At 37.9% G+C, this 14878-nt stretch overlaps 2 protein-coding genes across 2 annotated transcripts; one reads left to right on the forward strand and one right to left on the reverse strand.

Moving 5' to 3' along the window:
• Nucleotides 1-1068: 1068 nt before the first annotated feature.
• Nucleotides 1069-4084, reverse strand: LOC148274554 (heat shock protein 60A-like). The gene has a single exon (XM_088236949.1). The coding sequence runs from the start codon at nt 3966-3968 to the stop codon at nt 2241-2243; it is 1728 nt and encodes a 575-aa protein (XP_088093075.1). The 5' UTR covers nt 3969-4084; the 3' UTR covers nt 1069-2240.
• Nucleotides 4085-4119: 35 nt separating this feature from the next.
• Nucleotides 4120-12927, forward strand: LOC148274555 (uncharacterized). The gene is made up of 4 exons (XM_088236950.1): nt 4120-4608; nt 6966-7058; nt 9114-9189; nt 12246-12927. The coding sequence occupies exons 1-4, from the start codon at nt 4258-4260 to the stop codon at nt 12551-12553; spliced, it is 828 nt and encodes a 275-aa protein (XP_088093076.1). The 5' UTR covers nt 4120-4257; the 3' UTR covers nt 12554-12927.
• Nucleotides 12928-14878: the final 1951 nt, after the last annotated feature.

Below are 14878 nucleotides of genomic sequence, written 5' to 3' on the forward strand. Positions count from 1 at the left end.
TGGCTTATTAGAGGCACACAAATCTTCAACGAAAAAATAAAAAACTAGACCAAAGTCTAAAAAAAAGTCAGTATAAAAACACTATTCAATTCCAAAATGCATCTTGTCCGTCTGCTCCCCATTGGAATAATATCATTTCGTCCATTCAGATACAATATAAATATTGGTAATCTAGCCACAAATTCTGTGGATAAAATAAAGTATCTCGGAGTTTATTTAGACAAGTATTTAAATTTCAAAACACATTCTCAATTAGAAGAGGATCAAGAAATGTAACAGATATAAAGAGTATTGTTCTTATCTATAAAACTATCATATTTCCACACATAAATCACTGTTCTTCCATTATTTTGATGTAATCAAGGGGAAATGAAAAATATATAAATTCTTCAAAATAAGGCGATGAGGATTATACTCAAAAGAAATATGTATATAAAAAGATAAGATTATCAATGAGGAGAAAAAATGAGTCTCAAAACTCATTGTACAAGGGATTGAAGCTATACAATGAATAACCTGAAGGAATAAAGGAAAAAGAGAGTATTGAAATATTTAAAATTAATTAGAAAAAACAAGTATTTGAGAAATTTTGGTAAAAAATTGTAATGTTAGAAGTTTATATTATTTCTTAAGATTTTATGAACTAAAGCATAAATAAAAAATAAATAAATTCTACGTTGTAATAAATAATGAACTCAACATATTTATATTTCCTCCCTTTAAAAACTATTTACTATAATTCGCTCTGTCCAATCATGTCCCTTTAAAATATTTCGAAAATGCATTATGTCCATAAAACAATTACTATAGTCATCTTGTCCATGATATATCTTCAAATATTTTTTTTAAATTACGTAGTTTAGAAACGTTTTGGTCCTCATTAACGCCATATAATTTTTTGTAATACTTATTTTCTGCGAATATCTCCAAAAAAAGTAAGATGACCTTTGGAAATAGGTGACTCCCATATACTTGAGAGTGAACATGAATCAATATGATTCTATGTACCTCAAAATAAGATTATTCTTGAATAGTAGAGGGGTATATTTAAATTAATAAAGAAACAAATTAATATTCATGTTTTTATTGATTTTTTTTCAAGGTTTTTCCATTTTCATTAACACCACAATATCAACGAGCAATTACTAAAATCTAATCATATTATATCTTATAACTATACTAACAAATGTTCTCCGCATACATCCCTATTAACTTTCACTCATAGAACTTAGAAAAGCTACCATTATCGCTCCACAGACAAGATTGGTAAAGAAACATAGCTTTATATATAATAATAATTGTGCCAGTTAGCTTAACTTTTATATGAAATTGTTGGATCTACCTGCAAAATAATGCTGAGCGTTCATTTTAACTAAATTTTCTAATATTGATCAAGTGCTCGACCAAGCTATAACGTTTGGCTTGACTCCTGTAAGGATGATACAAAATATGTTCATTCCTCCATAAATGTCTACATAATTCAATTGGCAAAGAAAATATAAGACAATTCATTAACCATACTCAGCCTTATGTAAGAAATATTATCGATAAGACAAAAAGGCCTACTGTAAAAAATATTGAAGTCAGCGATGCAACTGTAAGCTTGAATGAAACGAGGCACGTAACAGGATTTATAAAAATATAGATTTTATTATAATCTTGTTCTTACTGCGAGCATTATTACATTACGTTGCGTGGTACTGCGATGATTTTAGATATATTTCAAAGAAATACACCATCCCAGGGATGCGAGGAATAAAATCATAAATTCCACGTAACTTAATTAACAAAATATGGCTAGCAGTTTTTGGTAAGAGTACAAAAAAGTCTAAATAACGCTACTTAGAAAGAAAGATTACATAATATTCGATCTGTAAAAAAATGCGCTTACGAGAATGTTTTCAACGCGTCGAATTCTCGAGCTTCAAGCAATCTAGCGACGAACCTGCGAAAGAGAAGGTGGAATGGTCGATCCGGATACAGAAAAATAGTTTTGTAAATTAAAATTATCGAAGACAAACAGCCTGGTGGGACGTCGCAGCCAGAATCGCTAAAAGATACGAGATTTGCGTTTTCGAGGGACAAAACTCGCTCCGGAGGTATGTTAAGTGGCCTAATCGAGCTACGTTTTGTGACTTGCGCAATTAGTTACGATATTTCATAGTGAGAATATGACGCTCGTTTTTACTAAGATTCTTTCAGAGCAAGATTTGTCAACCTACGACTTTTGGTTGGTTAGTTTACATCATGCCCCCCATGCCCCCCATGCCTCCCATGCCTCCCATCCCGCCCATGCCCCCCATGCCGCCCGCGCCCTCCTCCTTGGGCATGTCGCACACCACCGCCTCGGCCGTGGTGAGCAGCGAGGCCACGCCACTGGCGTCCGTGAGCGCCGTGCGCACCACCTTGGTGGGGTCGATGATGCCCATTTGGATCATGTTGACGTACTCGTTCTTCATGGCGTCGTAGCCGAAGGCGGCCTCCAGCGTCTCGACCTTAGCGACGACGGCCGCGCCGTCCATGCCGGCGTTCTTGGCGATGGTCATGCAGGGCATGCGCAGCGCGTTGCGGACGATTTCGATGCCCGTGGTCTGGTCAGAGTTGGCGGCGCGCAGCGCCCCCAGCGCCGGCGAGCAGCGCAGCAGCGCCGTGCCGCCCCCGGGGACGATGCCCTCCTCCACGGCGGCGCGGGTGGCGTTCAGCGCGTCGTTCACGCGGTCCTTCTTCTCGTTGACCTCCACCTCGCTGGAGCCGCCCACGCGCAGCACGGCGACGCCGGACGCCAGGCGCGCCAGGCGCTCCTGCAGCTTCTCCTTCTCGTACTCCGAGGTGGTGTCCTTGATCTGGTCGCGGATTTGCTCGGCGCGGCGGTCGATGTCGGCCTTCTTGCCCTTCCCCTTCAGCATGAGGCAGTCGTCCTTGGTGATGAGGATCTCGCCGATCTGGCCGAAGTCCGTGGCCTGGATGTCCTCCAGCTTGAGCAAGTTGCTGTCATCCCCGAACACGACACCGCCGGTGGCGATGGCCATGTCGTTGAGCGTCGACTTGCGGTTGTCGCCGAAGCCGGGGGCCTTGACGGCCGCCACCTGGAGCCCGATCTTCAGGCGGTTGACCACGAGCGTGGACAGCGCCTCGCCGTCCACGTCCTCGGCGATGATGACGAGCGGCTTTCGCTGCGAGTTGGCGAGCTCCAGCGCGGGAATGACGCTCTGGATGGAGCTGATCTTCTTCTCGGAGAACAGGACGAGCGCGTCCTGGAACTCCACCTTGGCGCCCTTGGAGGAGTTGATGAAGTAGGGGGAGATGTAGCCGCGGTCGAACTTCATGCCCTCGATGACCTCCAGCTCGTCTACCAGCGTCTTGCCGTCCTTCACGGTGATGACTCCCTCGCGCCCCACGCGCTTCATGGCGTCCGAGATCAGCTGGCCGATGGCCGTGTCCCCGTTGGCGGAGATGGTGGCCACCTGCGCGATCTCCTCGGGCGTGGTGACCGGCTTGGACATCTCCTTCAGTTTGCCGATGATGCAATCCACGGCGATCATGACTCCCCTGCGAATCTCCACCGGGTTAGCTCCTTTGGAGATCTTCTCGAAGCCCTCCTTGGCGATGGCCCTGGCGAGGACCGTGGCGGTGGTCGTGCCGTCGCCCGCCTCCTCGTTGGTGTTGTTGGCCACGTCCTGCACCAATTTCGCCCCGATATTCTGGAACTTGTCCTTCAGTTCGATCCCCTTGGCCACGGTGACGCCGTCTTTGGTGATCTTGGGCGACCCCCAGGACTGTTCTAGAATCACGTTTCGACCTTTGGGCCCCATAGTCACGGCCACGGCGTCCGCGAGCACGTCTACCCCTTGGAGCATGAGGGCACGGACTTCCGCCCCGAATCTCACGTCTTTGGCGTACGCGCGATATGCCAAGTTGGCGTGACGGGCTGCCACACCGCACCGAATAGCGTTTGGAAGCCTGTACATCTTGTTAATTTACAATTACGATCAGTTTTCAAACACCGGCACTATCGAATGCGAAAATACCACGCCGCTCGACGATTTCACAACGAGTAAGAAATGCCAACTGGAAAATTCTAAATTTGATAAGAGAAAAAAGTAAAGCTTCGTTCACACTCGACGGGAGCTTCTAGAACCACCGACGGGTACTTACCTAATTGCGCGGCTGACTAGAAATAGTCGCACGCGTCGCGCGGATTTCTCGAAAGTATCTCAAACGTCAAAAAGTTACGAAATAAGAAGAAGAAGCAGTTTGATGTCGCTGCCGTCGTTATTTTGCCGGTGTTCCCTAGGGGTGAAGAGAATTTTAGCGCTCGATAAAAATATTAATTTCGTTAGAAAAATGGATACGTGGATCGCTGAAAAGGAAAGATTCCTCAATATGGATCTAGAAGCCAAAAGGAAATTTTACAAAATGAAGAAATACGTAACTTTGGACGATATACCGACGTGGAGCGCGGATTGCGTTTCGAGTCTCTTTGCGGGTACCAAATCTCCGACAGATAAGGACCAGGAGCATTTCCAGGAGTTGACTATAGATCCGTCTCTAAACAAAGTGATAGCTGATAAAGTGTCCATATGGAATGGTGATATCACCGTGCTGGAGGTAAACAACACTTATTTTTGGAATACACCACGCCGACAATAAAGCTACCTATCACCGTACAAACAATATGAACAAAATCCTTCATATTCTATCTTTATATTTGCTAACTCTTGTGTGATGTCATATTGTCACACTATAGTCCTTAAAATATAGCTTGATTAGAATGATAACTGCCAAACTAATGTCAATAGTGATGGAAAAATTACTGATCACTGATCACGTACCGATCAAATCGATTTTATCAGTTTTTTCGTGTAAACATGAAACTCTGTTTAAGAAAATTGATATAAAAACGCAAAAACAAGCCTATTATAGTGTGTTTAAGACAGTTATTCACCAAAAAATAAGACATTTTACTTTTTTCATGAACTCATCCAATGAATTATTTTTTTATTCGATCAATTTGTCCATCTCTAACGTTTTTGCAAAATGACCTTGTAAGAACGCCGTTAATAATTAGGTTTATTTTAGTTTTAAAGCTGATTTTATATATTTATGTTGATTTATATGTCGAGCATTGTACTAAAAAAATAAATTAACATGCCAGATACCAATGAATTTTCGTGTGTCAATATAAATCACTCCTTAGACGTCACTACAAAGTTATGTCGTCACTTTTGCTGACAACTGTCTTCTAATCAAGCTATATTTCAAGGACTATAGTCTACTAGACTTCATATATCGCTCTTATTTTTTTAAATGATGAGTTATATTTTCTGTAATCTTCAAATGGACATTTTCACACCGGATTTGGAAAGTAAAATTTGCGTAACTATGCCTATTTTCATGCAAAAAATATTTATTCTTGCTAGGCGAAGATTGAACATCAATAAATCTGTGTGAGAGAGAGCACGAAGATAGAACTCATAGCAGAGAAATTTCTTCGGTTTCTCTACATGAGGGAGTGCGGATATTATCCATGGCTTTATCCCACCGAGTTTCTCCAGGTTATGCTCGGTTACAGCAGTTTGAAGACTAGAAGGAATGTGTATTTAACAACGCACTTCTTTCGATTGTTGCGCGGTATTATTGACAACCCTGAAATTATGCGGAGCATTAGCTTTTATGTTCCTGATAATTACCTTAGACAGCGTCAACATAGACTGTTTCACATTCCAATATACAGGACCAACCTGCCAATGGTTATGCCTGTTGGAAGGGCTATCTCTATGTTGAACAATATCAATTTGGACATTGACATTTTTCACGTCTCTGAGGGAGTTTTTCGTTACAAGATTCTCTTACTTTTTTAACATATTATTCTTTGTATATTATGTATACTAATGTGTTTTTTTTATATATACCTAATTTTACCTAATTATTTCTATATGTATTTTGTCATGTACATATATATGAATAAATAAATGATAAATGATAAAACAAGGAAGACAGAGACGCTGTTCTGTGGCGGTTATTGACAGTGATAGGGGGTGCATGCATGTAGGATGACCGGCGTATTTATGATTTTGAATTTATTTTGCTACAACAGTTCACCATTCTCTCTGCCTACCCCTACGGAGAAATGGTGTGACGGTAAGAAGTAAAAGGTAAGATGATCAGTCTTGCGCTTCAGGTACCAGTTCAGGGACTATGAAATATTTTGGTGTAAAAACACCCTCAACAATATTTTGAGTTTGTCCAAATTTTTGTAGACAAGGACTGGATTCGACTCCATGGGGAGCTGTTTATATTAACATATTACAACAGAGATGAAGAACATTTAAGAGAAGGTAATATAGAAGTCTAGGCATCTACAGGGCTTATGACCTGTCAATGGCTGGTTTAAGTGACCACTTTACACACTGTGGAACATTCCAACCATCAACAAATGAAAGAATTAAAGGGCTATATATGTTCAAATATACGCAGAATGGTGAATGTTACACAGTGTGTAAAGTGGCCACTTAAACCAGCCATTGACAGGTCATAAGCCCTGTAGATGCCTAGACTTCTATATTACCTTCTCTTAAATGTTCTTCATCTCTGTTGTAATATGTTAATGAAAACACCCTTTTAAATAAATTTTTCGTATCAACCATTCCGGGAGTCGAACCTGAGACCTCTCGCATGGTAGGCACGAGGCCGACATAATTTATTGCGTTATTTTATATTTCAGTACCGACTGGTTTCGAAGCTACACAAGTTTCCTTACATGGGCGGCCTCCGTGGTGCAGTGGTCAAGACGCTTGATTCACGCACGGAAGGTTCCGGGTTCGATTCCCGGTGAGAACACAAAAATTAAAATGTGATTTTTCTCAAGCCTGGGTGCTCTATGATGTAATTCACCACTGTAATTAGGCTTCCTGGCCTGTTGTTGTGCAAAAAAATGTTTTAAAAAATATATAATGCATTTTCAGATAGACGCCATTGTAAATGCTGCCAACTGCAAGCTCGCTGGAGGGGGTGGAGTCGATGGATTTATCCACAGAGCGGCGGGACCAGAACTTAAGGTATTTTTTTAAAGGTGTATGTTAAACAAAATTTTATTGAGTATGTCCAAATGTTTGTAGAAAGGCTGGATTTCTTCCCTAAAGAGGCATTTGGCATGCTTGGCTACAATAGTTTGGAGAAAAGAAGAAATGCATACTTGCTTATGTATTAACATATTACAACAGAAATGAAGAACATTTAAGAGAAGGTAATATAGAAGTCTACGAATTAATCTTACGAATCTTACGAATCTCCAAGCCATTCTCATCACTAAATACATTAATACTTCTTTACTATACTTATGTGCGAAGTCAACTCGAATTCGCTTCATTAGTATGGTCCCCTCAATATAATGTATATATTAATCAAATTGAAAACATTCAAAAGAAATTTATAAGGAGCCTGGAATATCGTTTTGGTAACATTGAAAATGATTACGGCGCATCTTTGATCAATTTTAATATAGAATCACTTCAAAAAAGGCGCCTTATATATGATTTAATTTTTCTTTTCAAAATTCTCAATAACATAGTTGATTCGCCGTATCTTTTACAAAATATTGGTTTCCGTTGTCCTCTTCGCTATACCAGATTAAATTCCCTTTTTTATGTACCAACTTGTAAAAACAATTATACCTCGAATTCATTCATTAGACGTACCTGTAGAAATTATAACGGACTCAGTATTGATGTAGACATTTTTAACTGCACGTTGCATTTGTACAGAAAATTTCTTCATGGGGTCGATTATTTGGGATAGTTGCTGAATGTGCATCTTGCTATGTATATGTGCCGCATGTAATGTATATGTTTGTGTATGTTTTATATGTGCGTTCATGTGTGTGCGTGGATGGCTCGGAGTGTACATTCGGTATTTTTATTTATTTTAATTTATTACCTCCATGGAAAACGCAAATGTCAACAATTATTCTTTTCTCACTTAAAATTCTTTTTTATTTTTTGTCACATTTAATGTTTATATCTTTTTAATTTATGAAAACTTAATTGGTCTTTTTATGTTAAAAAATTGTTGTTTTTAGTACTTATTTTGTATGACTGTATGTTTTCTGAATAAAATAAAAAAAAAAAAAAAAAAGTCTAGGCATCTACAGGGCTTATGACCTGTCAATGGCTGGTTCAAGTGGCCACTAGACACACTGTGTAACATTCACCATTCTGCCCATATTTCAACATCTATATTCCTTCAATTCTTTCATCTATTGATAAATCCACCTGGTCCATGAAGAAGTATAGAAATTGAAAAAATAACATTTACAGGCGTTGCCTAGTATATAGGTGAAATAATTCAATTAGATGAATCTCACCCGCATAAATAAAGGTTTCAGCTCTTTAACTTCACAAACATCAACAGATGGAAGAATTGAAGGAATATACATGTTCAAATAAATATAAATGTTTCCCACCGAAAAGTCTTTAGACTTAGTGGGTAACCAATTCTTTTATGTATTTTTTAATTATAAAATAAACGCTGCTCTGCAGCACTGAAACTGAAACTGAAATATAGGCAGAATGGTGAATGTTACACAGTGTGTAAAGTGGCCACTTAAACCAGCCAGTGACAGGTCATAAGCCCTGTAAATGCCTAGACTTCCACATGCTGTCACGGAAATTGGTGATTAGGATCACTGCAAGCACATAATTTCGTCTGGAGGCGGCGGATGATGATGAACAGCATTGGATGATGATAAGTTTGCGGCGTTGTGCGAGTTAAGGCGAAGTTAAATCTTAAATGGTGGATAATACTTTTTACAATTCAAAAAGCATGCGTACATAAACGTAATCAAAACCAAAAATGTCCCATCAGGCGTAGAAACCTCACAAACCAAAATTAGCCAGTATCTACTTACATATGATTCTCTCTGGCTAAAATAGATCGAAACAAACTATCAGCTCAGCCATGTAAAAGTTCAAGCGCCCCTATTGAAAAACCCGATAAATTCAAAATAAAACAGTGCACATAATAATTATTATACTTTACAAAATACAATACGAAACATGAAGAGTTTTGTGGCTGTCCAGTTGGTCATTGACTGAATTTTTTAAATGTAATTTCAGAAAGAGTGCCTCTCCCTAAAGGGGTGCGAGACTGGAGATGCAAAGCTGACTGGAGGATATTTGTTGCCTGCTAAATGTAAGGGTTCTTTTAATAATTTAATTAATACCATTATTGCACCCGATGATGTAAAGGGCGCGGCGTTGGCGGCGTATCTCGTCATCGGTGGCGCTACAGCCCGTTCTGTGCTCTGTGGCTCTTCTCCAGTTCGTCAGGCCGATTGCTCTAATGTCACTTTCCACATTATTTATTTAAACGCCCTTTAGGCTTTTACATGTTTTCCATACATATATACAAATAATGACAAACATGTATTTTACACAGAAGTAGCAAAATATAAATATGATTTTTAGAAGAACTAACTAACTAACTAACCATCACGCCATTTCTCCGGAGGGGTAGGCAGAGAGGATAGAACGCCACACCACTCTGTCCTGGCACACTTCCTTTGCTTCCTTCACATTCATACATCTTCTCATGCACGCACGTCGATTATTCCGACTTTTCACATGACCACTTTCAAGAATTTGTTGTACTTGATCATGCCATGTCTTTCTCGGCCTTCCTCGACTTCTACAACCAGACACATTCGCATCATAAATCTTTTTAGCCGTTCTTTCATCATTCATTCGCTCCACATGACCGAACCATCGCAAAAGACCTTTCTTAATTTTTTCGATAATGCTTAACTCGGCCTTGCATTCTGCTCTAATTTCGACATTAGGGCACCTATCATACATTGTTTTTCCGCACATTCGCCTGAGGGATCGCATTTCAACAGCATTCAGTCTACTTTCGTCCCTTTTTTTCCAACTCCATGCTTCGCTTCCATACATTCCATACATTTTAGAAGAAAAAGAAAAATATTATCTTTACATATTAGTATAAAAGTGAAGAGAACAGAAGTGCATTTTTAAGTATGAAAACAGAAATGTATTTTACACAAAAAAGGAGCAAAAAATAAAAATGAATTAAGAAGAGTAAGAAAAAAATAAAATAATAATAATCATCATTTATTTATTTATTTACATACATAAGATTATTGTACATGTTTTGAGACATAAGTCCAAACTCCATGGGACTAAAGGTCCTGTGTTGAGATGGGACATGCAATTATATGACACAGACACGTGAGTATATCACCACAAATATAGACCAGTCTGAAGATGCCCATTAGAGGGTGAAAGCGCTAATTGGTCAAATAAATAAGTGGAAATGTACCAAGTATTTTTTAATGAATAACTTATATGTAAATATAGGTTATTATATCGTTACAATGGAATTCCATCAAGAATTGTCAATAAATACATAATTTAAATAAAACATTACACATTAGTAGAAAATATATGGGGATACGTAATAATACATACATTTATTGCAGTGGGGAACTGGAATACATTTTTTCGTATAAATTGTATTAAAATGATCTTAAAATTAGAAGAAGTTAGAAAAATACTTATTTAGAATTCATATATAAGTCAATAAACGGTAAACAATTGAAATCAACATAGTATTATTTAGGTATTACAATAATTTGAAGATAGTAAATTGATACACTGCCTTTTAGAATTCAAAAATGTTTTATTAAATATATCCACGTCATTTGCAAATGCATGAATTCTCCTTATTGGCGAGTGTGCAGTGTGCACTGTAGTTTGTTGTAGATACATTGCGGCCTCCGTGGTGTAGTGGTCAAGACGCTTGACTCATGCACGGAAGGTTCCGGGTTCGATTCCCGGTGAGAACACAAAATTAAAATGTGATTTTTCTCAAGCCTGGGTGCTCTGTGATGTAATTCACCACTGTAATTAGGCCTCCTGGCCTGTTGTGGTGCAAAAAAAAAAATGCAAAAAAAATGCAATACATTTACATAGAAAAGTTTATTAAATGGGGTAACCTGGCCCTGAACTCGCAAGTCAATAAGTTGTAACAGTTCGGAACAATCAAATATTGAATTTAATATTTTAAATAAAAATGACAAATCATTCAGTTTTCTTCTATGTTCTAATGTTTGTAATGAAATACCGAATTTAAAATTAACAAAACGTAAAAAATTTCTAGCCATCTTAATTTTGGTCTGCCTTCTGGAATGGTATAAAGAATATTTTTTGGAGTGCGATGGCAGCGTATCTAGATAAATTATAATATACACGAAAACAAAATGATAAATATTTTTAATATCAAAAACATTCTTCACTTTGTGGTATGACATTTTACCCTTATTTATTTATAAATTTTTATGAACCACTTAAACTTTAGAGCCATACGTCCGCTGGTTTCGAGGTTACTTCCTCTTCATCAGGACTTAAACTAGCTTAGAATAAACAATTATTTAACATATTACAACAGAGATGAAAAACATTTTTGAGAAGGTAGTATAGAAGTCACAGGGCTTATGATCTGTCATTGACTGGTTTAAGTGGCCACTTTACACACTGTTTAACATTCACCAATGTGCCCATATTTGAACATCTATATTCCTACGATTCTTTCATCTGTTTTTTTTTTTCCCCCATAACAGGCCAGGGGGCCCAATTACAGTGGTGAATCACATCACAGAACACCCAGGCTTAAGAAAAATCACATTTAACTTTTGTATTCTCACCGGGAATCGAACCCGAAACCTTCCGTGTGTGAGTCAAGCGTCTTGACCACTACACCACGAAGGCCGCCAAAGAGGCATCTGTTGCTGTTTGTAAAGTTAAAGAGCTGAAACCTTTACTTATGCGGATGAGATTCATCTAATTGAATTATTTCACCTATATACTAGGCAACGCCTGAATTTATTTTTTTTCAATTTCTATACTTCTTCATGGACCAGGTGGATTTATCAACAATATTTTGAGTTTGTTCAAATTTTTGTAGACAAGGACTGGATTCAACTCCCTAGGGAGCTGTTAATATTAACATATTACAACAGAGGTGAATAACATTTCAAGAAGGTAATAGAAAAGTCTAGGCATTTACAAGGCTTACGACCTGTCATTGGCTGGTTTATAAACACATTCTGTAATCTATAATCGGCCCGGTATTGCTGTTAATTAACGCGTCCGGAAAACGCACTATTTTACACACAGAATTGTATTCTTCATCATTCTAATATGACTTCCAATTGTTTCTATATTTTCTTTCAGATGTAATCCACACAGTTGGCCCGCAGGACAAATCTAGCGAGAAATTGATTTCGTCCTATCAGAGCTGCTTCCGGCTTCAGCGGGAGCACAAAATCACTTCCATAGCCTTCCCCTGCGTGTCCACGGGCGTGTACGGCTTCCCCAACCGCACCGCCGCACACATCGCCTGCGCCACGGCCAGGAAAAGCATAGAGGACGACATCAAGAAGTTCGACGGGTCTATAGAGAGAGTCATCTTCTGCACATTTCTCAAGGAGGATTATGAGATATATCAAGCTGTCGCTCAGCTTTATTTCCCATCTGAATAGTACTGTATTATCAATATAAGAAGCACAAACGGAGATACCTTTTTTAAAATTATTATTAATTACAGAAACTCGCTTAGCGAGCATATTTTTTTCCAAAATCTTACTTGTAATGCGAGACACTCTTTAACCCTTAGTGTGCCGAAGTATTAAAAATAACAAAATCAATTAGCGTTTTGGTCAGAAGCGGTTCCTCCATATTTGCAGAGGTGCAGTGCAATGCCTAGTTAAAATATATGAAAATAAATTTAATGCCCAATTTCAAAAAAATACCATTTTTGTAGTTCTGAGATATTTCAACTTTAAATGTTTATTTTGTTCCTGAAATGTTAAATGACAGAATTTCGGAAAATTAAAAATACTTCTACTAATAAAAAGGTTTTCTTCTTTTTTATTTTAGGATAAAAAAATACCAAATTATTGCTTGTAAAAAAGTGGACTTAAGCCTAAGGTCAGGATTTTTCAAAAGTATTTAAGGTCTAAGGGATTTTTTCTCAGGGAAAAAACTCTTGGACTATGATATTTTTAGGACTTAGGGATTTTTTTGGAATTGAAATAATATTTTTTAATCATTTTTCAAATACAAAATTCGATATGGGTATTCTTTATTGAAAAACTAATTCGGTAAATGTATAGTTCACAAAATGCTCTACATGGCAGTGTTGCCAACTCAAAACCGATAAAATTGGACATAGGCATTTTTTGAAATTGGGCATCCAATTAGTAATTGATTGTAAAAATTCATATGTAATACAAAACAGGGATTCACTGCAACTCAATACTAGCCCTAAAAGATCTAGCGAGATCGATTTTCTCATCTTGTCTACGCATGCGCAATTAGCACCGTGAATATTCTGTTGTGCACAATTTTTTACCCAGAATTTATATGAAAAATATTGTATCTGCTAAAACCATGATTTGATTTGGGAAGACAAAATACATACCCGGGGCATTGCCAAGGGTTGCGCAGATTTGAAACATGAAGTTTGTTTATATTGACACGTTGATTTAGTAACATAAAATGTGCGTATAATGTTATAGGATATAAAGCAGAATGCAAACAAAAACAATGGCAAAATTAGCATTCCTTGTTCCGACGTCATATCAATATCGCGCGTGTACCATGTCAGACTTGCCATATTGTTGAGATGAAATGCACTGTCAAGGTTTTTGGTCAGGAGCCGCCAGTAGTTTTTGTAACTATAAATTAACATTAATCTAGTAATCAATTAAATTCCAATAGGTCATAACTGGAAGCTCTATCGTCCTCAATTCCACCGCGATCCTAAGAAAAACTTCCTTTCCAGCAGGGTAGTTTCAGACTGGAATAAATTGCCAAGCCTAGTTGTCCATCATTGTTGTCATTTCAGTCAACCAGTTCGAAAGCCGTTTGAATGCTTTTTTGGAGGAAGAACGTGGACAAAAAGCAGTACACAAAATATAGGCGCATCAGCAAAGGCTGCCTGCCTGTCATGAATAACGACAATAATAGATAATTTATATGGAGAAAAAAAATACCACTCCCCAAAACACAAATCGGGGTGGTATTCAAAAGTACCTCCGGGATTTTAAGACACCTAATTTATAGCAGTCAAATTATTTGTTATAAATAAAGCTTTTTATGTGGAGTTATTTGACGCTGACGGCCTGTGTCTCATAAACATAATAAATTGAGATTATAAAAGATAGGGCTAATTATTTTTTTAAAAAACGTTAGATGGTTGCATTTAAGTACTTTTAAGTTTTTGTAGACAAGGACTGGATTCAACTCCCTGGGGAGCTGTTTATATTAACATATTACAACAGAGATGAAGAACATTTAAGAGAAGGTAATATAGAAGTCTAGGCATCTACAGGCCTTATGACCTGTCAATGGCTGGTTTAAGTGGCCACTAGACACACTGTGTAACATTCACCATTCTGCCCATATTTGAACATCTATATTCCTTCAATTCTTTCATCTATTGATGTTTCATCTATTGATAAATCCACCTGGTCCATGAAGAAGTATAGAAATTGAAAAAATAACATTTACAGGCGTTGCCTAGTATGTAGGTGAAATAATTCAATTAGATGAATCTCACTCGCATAAATAAAGGTTTCAGCTCTTTAATTTCACAAACATTAATAGATGAAAGAATTGAAGGAATATAGATGTTCAAATATGGGCAGAATAGTGAATTTTACAGTGTGTAAAGTGGCCACTTAAACCAGCCATTGACAGGTCATAAGCCCTGTAGATGCCTAGACTTCTATATTACCTTCTCTTAAATGTTCTTCAACTCTGTTGTAATATGTTAATACTTTTAAGTACCAATAGAAAAAAAC

The sequence above is a fragment of the Micrasema longulum genome, unplaced genomic scaffold, assembly GCF_059751315.1.
Source record: "Micrasema longulum isolate JH-2025_06_02 unplaced genomic scaffold, ASM5975131v1 h1tg001624l, whole genome shotgun sequence".
NCBI classification, from domain to species: domain Eukaryota; kingdom Metazoa; phylum Arthropoda; class Insecta; order Trichoptera; family Brachycentridae; genus Micrasema; species Micrasema longulum.